Below are 14,342 nucleotides of genomic sequence, written 5' to 3'. Positions count from 1 at the left end.
TTTAGGGCAACTTCGGAGCTTAGAGATATGTTTCTTGATAACGTACACGCATCTCAATCTATGCTTCCAACACGTAATATTAAATTGTGTTATGCTTTTGTAATAACGTTGTACCAACGGCTTAAAAGGATAAAAGAACGTTATTACTTTAATAATCTTCATCACAGACACGTGATTCATCTTCCTTTGAAAAACCCTTCATATAGTGGCATTTGAACATGAAAGATCCTTTAATTATTCTTTGGATTAATTATACAATATCTCCCTAAATACACTTTAGGTTTAGCTTGCTTTGATCCCTTGAATGAGAATGATCGATATAGGAGGTCTTCGGAGTGAAATTTTAAGGAACGAATTATCATAGGTGTAATGAAGTTACATTGATGTAAGGATTTATCGGTAGGCAGCGGCTTGGGCCTGCCCCTGGCATTGCTGACGTCCATGAGCGACGGTAACCACTCACCATCAAGTGGACCGTTTGCTCGTCTGCCTAGAATGCGCGGGCAAAAAAAATAATTAAAAAGTACTCACAGAAGCTTTGTAAGAAACTACCATTGGTGATAGCTTAACAACACGCGAGGCGTATGCTTGTTACCCCTGCTATTAAAAAAGTACATGCCAACAGATGATCGCTGTGTATTTACTTACCACACTGTTTTTTTTTTACTTTTTGCTCTCTGTTTATGGTTTGGCAATTTTACGATATTACTACCGACCATAACAGAGTTCTAAAATATTGATGACTTATTCAATATTCTGATATTACAACTGTGTTAAGCTTTTATTCCACATGTATTGGAAACAATAGCATTAAGCGCAGCCTCAAGCCATCAGCCGCCCCAAGGTAGAATATTGTGCTAACCATCATCTAATTCTCTATGGAAAATTATATTACTGTAAACCTATTCGAAACTTCTGAAGTAATAAACGTGAGATTAACCTGTAAAAGAAGTTTTAATTAAATGCGATAAAGTTTTTAGTCACAAAAACGAGTCGAACAAATCAGAAATATTTTAATTTATCCTAAGCAAATAAAATCTAACAAATCCGTTCAGAAATCTGGTCTGTGTGTAGAAGAAATACCCTCTGACTAAAGCTAAAGCGTTGAAATGATTTAAAACGACTTTATTCTTGACAAAACAAAAGAGAGAGTTGACGTGATCCGCAACGCAACACCTGTAGAGATAAGTACTTCATCGCGCCCCGACATTCTATCGCCCCGGTATTCTACTATCCCGTACTTGAATACCGATAATATCGATTTATGTATTGCATACGGAATACCGGAAATTATATACCAACATGCACTGGCCACTTAGTCTCAAGTGCATTGCAATTACGGCTATTGTAATTTGCCGATTGTCATGCGTCAGTATTAATTAGAACCAACCCCTGCAGCTTCGCAACACTTCGTAACCAAAACTAATCAATATTAATGTAACACTTTCAATCTATATCAAATGTATTTTCATAGTACAGATGTCAACATTTTCATCAAAACTGATTAATCAAAAATTAATCACACACGCCTGAAACATTAATAACATACATCAAGGTGATGTCATCAAATAAACCCTTTGAAAACACATACGACAAAGCAAACACGTTATACCAATATTATCTGTTAAGTCACACTTGATTACATTCGCAACTATATACGAAGCTATATGGATCCATTGTACAAATTCAATAATTATATAATACAATTCAGTATAATAAAACAGTAAATATTTAAATTAGTCGCCATTATTATTTACTCAAATAGCGGCTCTCTCTGATATAATTCTTACAGTTCTACAACGTCAGCCTGTTTTAAATATACAATACGATAACAATAAAAACGACCTTTCGCCAAATTCGTTTTCCATTGTCGTTTCTTTGGTCACATATTAGGTACATTATGTTTTTTTTTTATTGCTTAGATGAGTGGACGAGCTCCCAGCCCACCTGATGTTAAGTGGTTACTGGAGCCCATAGACATTTATAACGTAAATGCGCCACCCACCTTGAGATACAAGTTCTAAGGTCTCAAGTATAGTTACAACGGCTGCCCCACCCTTCAAGCCGAAACGCATTACTGCTTCACGGCAGAAATAGGCAGGGTGGTGGTACCACCCGTGCGGACTCACAAGAGGTCCTACCACCAGCAATTACGCAAATTATAATTTTTGCGGGTTTGATTTTTATTACACGATGTTAAATGTATGTAGCAGAATTGTGTTGAAACCATTTACTAACTCAAATGTAAGGCAGGATTAGTGTGTGAGCCGTGAGAAAGAAATCATTCTTAAACTGAATCCTTACCCGAAAGGTAAGATCCGTAATGAAGCCCCTCATTTTGTGAGGGCTTCTCTAAACGGGTACAGAGCTATCAAAATGATCGTATAGCGCTCGTTTCGGTAACACTTCGCTTTGCTGTGCGAATTGAACTGAGCTTAAGAACTCCTTAAATTATAATGTTATAGTCACATGTTTATGACGTCATTAAAGAGAACACTTAATTAGGCTCTCGAATACACGAATCAGCTAAACACGGTTTTTATTGTTCAAATTATTAAAAACGACTTGAAACACACAGCTAACAGTTGAATAGTAAAATTGAATATTTTAAATATTATCATGATATATATTTTTATTATTTAGTGAGATAATAACGTTATTGTACTGGTTTAGAGTATGTTTCTTTGTGGGAGGATAATAAAACTGCCGATTATACTCGTATATTTGAGACATGGGCAGATGAGCACCCATGATGTTAAGATGTTAAACTCTTGAATGCCACATCGTGAGTGCTCTCGCTCGCCGGGTACATTAGGTCAAAGTCGGAGTTGTATTACCATAACGGCTAGCCAGCCTTTCAGACCAGAATTAATGATTGATAGACCCGTTTGTGCTAGACAATTTGCAATTCACCATATCTGTTTTAGGGTCCAATACAATATACAGTAATAAATTCCTTAAATTTTATAACTACAATATGACACGCTGATTATTTATAATAATTTAATAAATTCATCATCATTATCCTGCCCTTCTCCCAGTCTGGGGTCGGCGCAACATGTTTTCTCCTTCCATACTCTTCTATCATATACAATTTCTTCGCTCACTCCCCTCTTACCCATATCGTATTTCACGCAATCCATCCGTTTCTTCTTAGTCCCTCTTCCTCTCTTCCTCGATATCCTTCCACATTCATAGTTAACACTCTCTTACGAACCTCATTATACCAATTTAATAAATTATTTGTTAATTAATTCATTTGTTATATAAAAAATCTTGCACAGAAATTAATGTGTAATATCTATAAAAAAACATTTAAACGTTATTTAGACGTCATCGATTGGATCCTGGAAAACCTGATAGACCGTACTCGAACCCGACGGTCGGTTATAAAGAAACTAAAAGAACTAGGACTCATATTCAAAGCTCCTACGAAGCGCAGTAACAAGGAGCGAGCGAGAGAGAGAGTACCCAAAGAGTTCAGCCCAGAAGAGGACGAAATGCTTCGGGAACTATGGCCGCAGTATGCCGACTCCGCTGGTAAGTGATGTATTGCTTAGGTTCTTGAAAGTTATGCATTTACTGCCAATAAAACCGCGTGCAGCGACGAAGCTTTTACTTTGTAAACTTAATTGCAGCGAAAGCTTCCTGTTTCAAGACAGCCGTGAAATATAATTGCTTATTGAGTGTCGTTTAAGTACTAATGATACTGTTAAAATACTTGTGAAATTTTGATGTTTTTTTGTGACTTCGGCTCGTCACATTTTCAATTCAACATCAATTTCAGCACAAGCAATAAAAACACGATTGAAATTACAATTACGTTAGGGATACGAATCTTAAATGTTAAATGAAATTCTTCGTTCCGTCGAACACAAAACATTTTTTTCTCTCATCTCAATATTCGATGTTGCAAAGAATTCAACGAAAATGAGCGTCAGACGTCAACAATACGTTTTCAATCAACAAAAACAAATATTGGCCTCTTTAATATATTTTTACTCAATTAACGGTCAATGTAAATAAAAGGCCTTTTGTAATGGCGACGAGAACTGGATTCTACATTTATACGATCGCTGACATAGAAACATTTTTCACTCGATTAATTAGTGACTTTACATGGGGATCGTGTTGGATGAAACACCGATCCGGCCATTAATAATAATAATAATAATAATTACATTTATTTACTCCACAATACAAATAACTTTTCAATTAATATGACATACATTTCTAATTCTATCTAAACAATATTACAATATATTAATTATACTGACAGTGGAGATAAAAAACGCCGCGGCTCAGCTTTGTGATAGCTGAAACTATCGCTGTTATTCTGCCGCTGCATGTAATTTTAATCTATAAACTAATCTAATCTATAAAATAATAAATAAAATAAAGTAATCTATAAAAAAAAACTAATAATACCTAAATTTAAATATATTAACGCGTTTAAAAATCATTTTCATCTCTAGATCCAATGGCTTTGATCATATCTCGTATGCCCCGGAAACGGCAGAAGAAAAGCTACGTGGAGAGGTTATTGGAGCTCGGCCTCGTAAATGATAAGAATGAGTGTCGTAAAAAAAGACAAAAGAACTCTGAAGGTAAAAGCACCCGCTCGGGCGACGATAAATCGAACGGTGAGTCTCTTAGAAACTAAATTCTAGTCATCACGTCTGAGTCTGGGATATAAAACTATAAATATAATATACTATAAAGATATATATAGTTATTTTTCAATTTTAGGTCAAAGGATTTTATAGATGTAAAGAAAAACCATTTTTATGTAATTTTTATACAAAACTTTTTTAATTTTGATTTTGAAGTCGTCGTGGCCTAAAAGATAAGATGTCCGGTGCATTCGTATCTAGCGCTGCACCGGTGTTCGAATCCCGCAGGCGAATACCAATTTTTCTAATGATATACGTACTTAAATGTTCTCGACTTGACTGTTGTTGACTTACGCGGTGAAAGAATAAAACATCGTGTAATAAACATCAAACCCGCAAAATTATAATTTGCGTAATTACTGGTGGTAGGACGTTTTCTGAGTCCGCACGGGTAGGTACCTCCACTCTGCCTATTTTTTTTTTTATTGCTTAGATGGGTGGACGAGCTCACAGCCCACCTGGTGTTAAGTGGTTACTGGAGCCCATGGACATCTACAACGTAAATGCGCCACCCACCTTGAGATATAAGTTCTAAGATCTCAGTATAGTTACAACGGCTGCCTCACCCTTCAAACCGAAACGCATTACTGCTTCACGGCAGAAATAGGCGGGGCGGTTGTACCTACCCGCGCGGACACAAGAGGTCCTACCACCAGTAATTACGCAAATTATAATTTTGCGGGTTTCACTTTTATTACACGATGTTATTCCTTCACCGTGGAAGTCAATCGTGAACATTTGTTGAGTACGTATTTCATTAGAAAAATTGGTACCCGCCTGAGATTCGAACACCGGTGCATCGCTCAACTCGAATACACCGGACGTCTTATCCGTTAGGCCACGACGACTGCATACCGTGAAGCAGTAATGCGTTTCGGTTTGAGGGGTGAGGCAGCCGTTGTAACTATACTGAGACCTAAGAACTTATATCTGAAGGTGGATGGCGCCTTTACGTTGCAGTTGTCTATGGGCTCCAGTAACCCCTTAACACCAGGTGGGCTGTGAACTCGACCACCCATCTAAACATTTTTTTTTTCTTTAGCTTGCAATCAGTCAGCTAGACTATGAGCAGATGTGTTGAGAGCTGTTCTAAACAATAAAAAAAATAAAAAAATAACTCTGGCATTGAGAAAAAAAACGAGTTTTATTTATTTCAAGAATACTACTGTATACAATATTTTTTAGAAAATAAAGGCCTTAAATGTTGTTTTCTTAATATTGTACAGAAAACGTATTAAGTCTTTTATTATTGTTTGACCACTTTTTGAATATACCATATCATTATATATTTAATAAAATGTAAAGGTATTGTTCACATTTTTTTTTCAAATCTGTACAATTTTTTCCCTTATATTAAAAGTTTACCAGAGTACATAAATATCAAAATGTGAGGGCTGCCGCGCAGCTTGAAAAATAAAACCGAATTCTCGATGTATATCGGCTGCCCCTCACTTCAAACGCGGCAGAATTAGGCCTTTTCTTACAATGTTCATGGAAATCATTTGACAACACGTGCCAAATACGTATTTCATTAGAAACATTGTTATTCGCTTGCGGAATTTGAACACGGACACGGTCGCATCGTTCGATACGAGCGCACACCTGCCCTCTTATTATTTAGGTCATAACGACGTTAATAGTATCCTTACCTATCTTCCTACTAATTCCTATCTCAAGTACGGACGCTAAGGAATATTAAAGACCGCAGCCTATTCCGACAACAAAGCAATCATAGATTAACCAATGCTGTGGAGATTTTTGTATTTTATCGCTAAGTGAACAACGGCTCGATAACTTAAACATTAGGCGGGTCATTACAGCATTTTCATTTCGTTTGATTCGTCAAATAAAAGAAAGTCGTCTTATAGACATTCGGTTGGAGCGGAATTTTGCAATTTTTTTTTGTGAGTTTGTATTGAGTAATGGTTAAATAAAGGGTCCGTATAAAATAATTAAAATAATCATAAAACGTGAATAAATGCGACCTGTTTTATATCACTATTTACTTACTTATGCAAAAATTTATTATTTATTATGAATATATAAAATATTTTTGATTCTTAGATTAGGCTTTTTGAGGCACTTTCCGATAACGCAAAAGATAATGCAAAAATATGACAACTTTTGGTGTAGTTATTCACTGTTACACTTTTTTCGGTTCAGCCTCTCGACCAGCAAACAAAACGTGCGATAGGGAAGTACGTTGCAAGAAAGCTTTTTCGTTGATTTTACTAAGCAGTTAATAAAAGCAAAGAAATATTTAAGATGCTCTCCGTTCAGAGCAACACTATACCGTTGTCAAAATGTAATGCACTGATTATTTTCGTTTCAGAGCCCGTGGCTCGTCTTTCCGTTCTCTCATTAGGCGGGTACAGGCTTAAACTTTTTTTTCTGAAGCCTTCCAATAAGTCTCAAATAGACTATTGGAAAGTAAATCCTGCGTGAAATTTGTTCCTTACTTTCCTTATATTTTCTCTATCTTATTATCAACGTAAATGGGATCTTGAAAACGACATGGCGCGTTGCTCTTCAAGTTTTATGACTATTGAGCAATTTAAACATATTTGTTTATGTTAATAAATGGAAAATGAAAACAAAGCGAAGGATTTTTGTAATAGTAAATATGCCTTTTACTACTAACTTCGAGGAATATCTGAATAACTATAATAATTTTGATAATAACCAAAATTTAAACAAAACCTTCAAAAACTTGATTTTCCTGAAATTGTAACCGTCGAGTTTAATCAAATTTCATCTATGTTTTTTTCTTTGGCAATTCTAGCAGCGAAACTTTTCGCGTTATTTAATCTGAAATTTTCAAATAGGACTAAAATTAAATCACTAGAAATATTATGTTTCAGACGATGAATCTTCTAGTTCGGGATCCGAATCGGAGAGCGATACCAAACGCACGTCGTTCCCGTCCAAACAGACGGCACCAAAGCCCCGCAAAACTAAAAATCAGACAAAAGCTAAACGCGTGGAATTGAATGCGAGCCAAGTCGCCAAGTTGTTGGTCAGCGCCGTCGACAACGGTAAGTAGCAAAAACTGATGAAAATTATAATAATAGCCTGATAGTCCGATCGTCCAGTGGCTTGGAACGTCGGCTAGGTAACCACAAACAAGCCACTGAGTTTCTGATCGGATCTTCTCAGTGGGTCGCGATTCTGATCCGATGGTAGATTCTGCTAAGCACTGCTCCTGCTAGGGCCAGTGTTAGCTCACTCTCTGAGGTTTAATCCGTGAGCGCCCCTAATAGACATAGCGTAGCTGGAATAGCCCCTCAGGCAATCAGCAAATAGGTAGGACAAAAAAATCGACTGCAATAATTAATCACTCAACAAAATTAAAATCACTAACACGAGGCCACTTCACACCCCACCACCAATAAGCGCCTAATGGGTCCATAGACGTTCAAATAATTTGATCAAATTGGCTTGTTCAGAGAGTTTGATCTAATTGGCATGAATGTCTATTGGAAATTTTGATCAAATTTAATGAGCAATCAAATGGCTTGAAAAAATATGAACTTTCGTATTTTTGTTGGTCCAACAGTTTGATCAAACTGTTTGATTAAAAATTTGAGATTGTGTGTTCCGAGCGCTCAGTTGATGTTGCGGACGTGTTCCTGTGCGGATGTGCTACATTGCATAATGTCGAACCGCTATGTATTAGAAGAATTCATACAAATATATAGAAGTGAATCATGTTTATAGAATATAAAAAATAAACACCTCCATAATAGAGATAAGCGGAATGCTACTTATCGTAAACTAATATTTTTTTTTAAGAAATATACCCAAGTGCAGACCGTAGCCTAGATTTATCAGTAATCATTATATTTAATCAGCTTTAGAGATTTTTAAAGAAGCACAACAACTCTTTGGACGCTTTGATATTGAACTGACGCCGCTTCAAATCTGCGTGAAGGTTTGTGGTTGCTTAGAAGATCATGCCAATTTGATCAAACTATTTGAGCGAGCCAATTTGATCAAATTATTTGAATAGACGTTCTTAAAATTCGCATTTGGAGAACGAATTTCACAACAATTATTTTAATGTTTTGTTACGTTTGTTTCTATTGTCACCAGTGACAGATTTAGGCTTGATGCCGCCCTAGTCCTTGTTTATCGCGCCGCCCTTAATTTTACAACAAATTTTTTATCCAATATTTATATTTTATATTTTAAATAACTTTACTAGTATTCGTCTCTGAAATTTTGGCATTTCAAAAATTTTGCCGCACCTCAAATCATGCCGTCCTAGGGCCGGACCTCACGGACCTAAGCGTAAATCTTTCACTGACTGTCACAGGAGCTTTGTCACGTATATTCATCATACAGTCTTGGTAGTATACAGTTTCGTTAGTGTAACTCTTATAGTCCCAGTTAAAGTCGTTCGTGAACGTGCGTTAGTTACAGAATTAATTTGGAAAGCCGATACCTGCCCCAGGACCGAACAAAAACTTTCGATCCTCCTAAAATAATCAAACTTAATACGTTATTGATATAACATTCGTTAGTTTGTTTGTGTTCCCACATGTTTCGTCCGTTCTGATAATTGTAAATCGTTGGTACTCGCATCAAAAGTTTTTTTTATACCCTAAATTTTTTTTTTTTTCGGGCCGAGTGCCGAGCCTCCTACGAGGTCCCCGCGCCTAGGGGGCGCGCATGGTATGTGAGACTCAACGATCTGCAGATGTTGAGAGCAGACCGCGAACCCTTCGAATTAACCCATAGACACAGCCCACTGAGTTTCTCGCCGGATCTTCTCAGTGGGTTGTGTTTCCGATACGGTGGTAGATTCTGCGAAGCACTGTTCTTGCTAGGGCCGGTGTTAGCATCACTCCGGCTTAAGCCCCGTGAGCTCTACTAGTTAAAGTTCCGCTGAAATAGCCTCTCAAAGCTATCAGCTTAGGTAGGAAAAAAAAAAGAATCTACTGCCGGTTCGGAATCTACCCATTGAGTAGATCCGGCAAGAAACTCAGCAAGTTGTGAATAAAGTTTCTAACTTCTTCTAACTAACTTGTAACTATACTGAGACCTTAGAACTCATATCTCAAGGTGGGTGGCGGCATTTACGTTGTAGATGTCTATGGGCTCCGGTAACCACTTAACGCCCGGTGGCTGTGAGCTCGTCCACACCAATCTATGCAATAAAAAAGTGCCACAATACTATTTCATTTCTTTAATGACAATATCGAAAAATTAAATTCCTCTGTAGGATTATCCGAAGCATTAAAATGGCTGGCGGAAAATCTAGAAGAACTAGCCCTGGACCAAGAAGCGGAGGGCTACGATCCGAACTCTGAAGGTACACCGCTGGTGCCCATAACCGATGAGTCAACCGAAGCCATGGACAACGAACTCTTCAAACAAGTACTGCTGGGGATCGGTGTGGTCCCGCCTAATGATGAACAGGTATTTTGAAATACTTTTCGAATAAATCTAGCGTTTACATGCGGCGGAGATGCGAATGTTGAGAAGAAGCATGTAAGGAGTGACAGGAGTGGATAAGATAAGGAATGAGTATATCAGAGGAAGTGTGAAAGTAGCCACGGTAAGCAACAAATTAAAGAGCCGACGGTTAGCGTGGTATGGACATGTGAAGCGTAGAGAGAAGATGCATGTGACTAGGAGATGTATGGAAATGATAGTGCAAGGTAGAGGGGAAGAGGATGGAGTGTGTGAATGACGACATGAAAGGGAGAGAGAGAGAGAGAGAGAGAAGAGTGAGTGTTGAGATGACGGCTGATAGAAGAGAATGTAATAGAAAAATTCGCTGTGCCGACCCCATCTAGTGGGATAAGATGGAGAAAAAGGAAGTTTATTTCGTACACATCATAATTTATGATATTTCGAATACTCTTCGTTTTCACGGATAATTGTGGTACAAAATCTCTGTTAAATTGTAACAGAAGTGTGTCTGTATGTAAATTTTGTTTACAAGTTTAAGAATAAAATTAAAAAAATTGCATACGTCACTTTGATGACGCCAACCGGAGATACGAACCAAGATATGATTATTGTTAAAGAAAATAGCAGTTATTAGAGGCTATTTTTTTTTTTTTTTATAACTTCTTATACTAGAAAGTATAAAGGCGGACTTAATGCCATAGGCATTCTCTAACAGTCTACCTTAGGGGAGTGCAGAGATGAAGCTTGGTAGGTGTAGTGTGTAGGGGATGTTACTTAAACATATATTATGTGTATATATAACATACATAATACATAGTACTGAAATAAATACATATACATAAATATATATATATATATAAATATATACATATAAAAACATATATAAACAAATATTATCAATTAGACGACTCTGCTAACTCTCTGAGAAACAGTTCTCGAACCTTCGTCTTAAACGCTTCACGTGTAGTGGTTCACTATTTCAGGTCTCTCTTCAAATATCCATTCCTAGATTTATATCTAATAATAAAGATGAAACTTATTTGAAGTCGTCGTCGCCTAAAGAACAAGTCGCGCGCTGCATTCGTATCGAACGATTCGATTGTCCCGGGGATCGAAAACCGCAGACATGTACCAGGTTTTTCTGATAAAATAGGAACTCGACACATGCTCAAGAACGACTTCCACAATGAAGGCGTAATATAAATATGTAGTTTAATAAAAATCAAATCTGCAAAAATTGTAATATGCGTAATTACTAAACAATCGTGAATAGATTTAGAGTCTTATGCTAGATGACCCCATTCACGTTGTGATGTCTATGGTTTCTGATAATCACTTAACGCCAGGTGGGCCACGAGCTCGTTCACTTGTCTACGCAATTAATAATTTAAAAAACCGGTTGAACATTGTAATTGAGTACACTCAATCATATTGGTTTAAATGCAAACATGGTATAATAAGTAAAGGGTGTCTCAAAATTAACGTAAGATTTGAATTTGTCGCCATTTGTGCAGAATAGTGTTGGCAACCCTAAAAAAACAATTCGACAGCTGACAGTTTAGGCCAGTTTAGGGTTAGTACAAATGTAGTTCAACGATAGAACAATTTATCTTAGTTATTAAAAAATATTTCAAAAATAATGAAAGCTTGCCGGCACCTTCCAAAATTTCATACAAAATATAGACACATAACTATGTCTTACAGCTTAGAGATATATTTTATTAATAATAAGACTAATAAATAATTTAAAGGAATCACTAAACTATAAAAGTATCTTCGGTCCGTAGAGATCGTAGCGTTATAACGATTTGAAAACTTCTCATATTTTTTTTAGGAATCCTACTGGAGAATACCGAGCTGTTTACACTTTGAGACGATCAGAAAAAGACGTGAGATAATTATAAGGGCAGTTCAAAAGGAACTAATAATCGGTCCCTTAAATGAAGACCAAACTGAGAAACAATTACATGAAATTGTTGTAGACGAATCGAGCAACGACGATGATCTCTTCAATAACTTGCGAAAGCTTAGAGAAATAAATGCAGATACGAAGAAAGTCATACGTACGGAGACTGCCAACGACATTACTAAACCGAACTACAGGAAGCGCGGTCGCACGGAGTCGAATCAAGAGAACAGAAGACAGAAGCTAACCAAAATCGATGAGGATTACGAACACGAGCTCACGGAGGACTCTGAGGACGTACTCTCCTTTGCGAAGAGAACTCTGCAACAAGACACACCGGACACTGAAGAAATTTTAAACAATATATCTAAATTGACCAGCGGTAAGATTTATGCACTAAAAGATTATTAAAAAAAAAACAAATTCGTTTTGGTTAAAAATTTTATAGTTTAACCACTTTGACCAATTGGGTAACTGCAAAAATTTTAATGATATACCGTAGATTGAATTTGTTTACATATTTCTATTGTTTTATAGCTGTGTAATTACTAATAATTCCGATTACACTTTTTTTCGGGCTTGCTTCCTTTACTTGACGGTCTACATATGTTTGGAACGGGCTCAAGGATATTTTAGGACACTGCTAAGGATTACTCTTACACTTTTCAACCTACGTCCGATCTCTGCCCGTAGTCCGAACCCGAGAGTAGGGGGGAAGATCACACTGACCTTTCTAATGACCTTTACTGTTTGTCACTTAAATTAATTCCTTGATTTGCAGACGACAGTGGCGACGACGAAGACATAGTACCAGTGAAGCGAAATTCAAAAAAACGTCGCATCGTCATCGAAGACGATTCGGAATGATTTTATTTGATGGTTTCAAGAGATGTTTTAATAAAAGAATTATCTAATTACATACTGTGTTTTTTATTTATTTTATCTGAAAACCGAATAGACAGAGAAAAGGATTGCGGACAAATACCCGAAGGATGTTAAGATAAGACGTTAGGAGGAAGTTAGTAATCACATCGCGTTCAGCTGAGACGTTTCAATAGAAATGTAATCAGACAATAATGAACATCGAAACGTATACGGAGAATCGATACACACAATTCTATTCAATTCGAATGTATAGGTAAACTCGAATTAGAACGAAATGAATTAATAATTGAAAGTAAACAGTGAAGACAAATTATGCAAATACATTTTACGTATTCAAAACAAGCTGTCGTATGAAGTCTTGTATACATTATTATCTCGCTAGGAATTCCAATATCGTCCCGCTATTGAGCGGCAATATACTCTTATGGGGAGCTCGGTGCCGGCATTTTCACAGCATCTCGCGGACCCTCTGTTTCAGCGCATCCGATATTGCACACGTGCAATTCGAATACGCTAGATTGAGGGGAATAGGGACAAATCTGGGAAGTCACAATACTTTTGTTGAGTTGTTAGATTTAACTTTGTTGAACTGAAAATTACTTTAATTTAGTGTTTACGAATATTAAATAGTTTAATTGAGTCATCAAACTTTTGTAACTCATTAAAGACATCAAAAAGTTAATTTCCTAAAGTTAGGTACCTACCTAACAACTAAACAGTGCCAGCCCTATTGAAAAACTCTTATTGTTCCCTTAAGCGACCCGATTCGTCCCGATGCCTGGGTGAATAGGGACAAATGAGTTTTGTAACTGTTTATGATTATTCCTAAACTATGTCTTATAAACTATGTATTAATAAACTATGTCTTAATGCATTATAAATGAAAAAAGTACTGGAACCATTATGATCTCCTTTTTATTACTATAACTACAATTAAAAAAACGATAAAAATCAATGTCTAACTTAAAAAGCATCCCGATTCCCCCCATTTTAGGGTCCATTCACTTCAATATTCAAAGACAAGCCTAATTAGGTCCTTAAAAATTCGGTAACGATTTTTAACAAAATTAAATGAGATCTCTCAGCATTTATATACCTAAGCTTTATAACTCCTAAATTCTATAAGCAGAAACGCATTACTGTTACTAAGGAGCAGAAAATAGGCACATTATTCTGCCATTGCCTAATGAAGAGGAATTATTAATGTAGTTACCACTGTGTTCCATTCTATGCATCCATTCTACCTATTTAACACATTTTAGACATTGAAATTCTACAAGCAGGTAGCAATTTTCACAATGAAGGACCAACTTAATGGGTTCAAATTCCGCCAAGAGAAAATATTTGTATGATAAATATAAAATGTATTTTGCAGGATTATGGATGTACCTATATTAAATATATTATGTATGTGTATAATAAAAATCTTACATTTATTTCCGTTATCTGGTACCTGTAAC

At 36.5% G+C, this 14,342-nt stretch overlaps 1 protein-coding gene across 2 annotated transcripts in view; it reads left to right on the top strand.

The window, feature by feature from the left end:
- The window catches only part of timeout (circadian regulator timeout), a 32,733-nt gene extending 19,815 nt beyond the window's left edge, over nucleotides 1-12,918 (top strand). For both annotated transcript variants that reach the window (XM_028175241.2, XM_089729729.1), the window contains exons 17-22: nucleotides 3,331-3,540; nucleotides 4,476-4,643; nucleotides 7,535-7,708; nucleotides 9,898-10,094; nucleotides 11,926-12,379; nucleotides 12,779-12,918. In XM_028175241.2, coding sequence (XP_028031042.2) covers nucleotides 3,331-3,540; nucleotides 4,476-4,643; nucleotides 7,535-7,708; nucleotides 9,898-10,094; nucleotides 11,926-12,379; nucleotides 12,779-12,864 — 1,289 coding nt within the window. In that variant the 3' untranslated portion in view covers nucleotides 12,865-12,918. The remainder of the gene's footprint in view (nucleotides 1-3,330; nucleotides 3,541-4,475; nucleotides 4,644-7,534; nucleotides 7,709-9,897; nucleotides 10,095-11,925; nucleotides 12,380-12,778) is intronic.
- The last annotated feature ends 1,424 nt before the right edge of the window (nucleotides 12,919-14,342 follow it).

This window comes from Bombyx mandarina, chromosome 09, assembly GCF_030267445.1.
Source record: "Bombyx mandarina strain Sakado chromosome 09, ASM3026744v2".
NCBI classification, from domain to species: Eukaryota; Metazoa; Arthropoda; class Insecta; order Lepidoptera; family Bombycidae; genus Bombyx; species Bombyx mandarina.
This window is presented reverse-complemented; position numbering and strand designations above follow the sequence as displayed.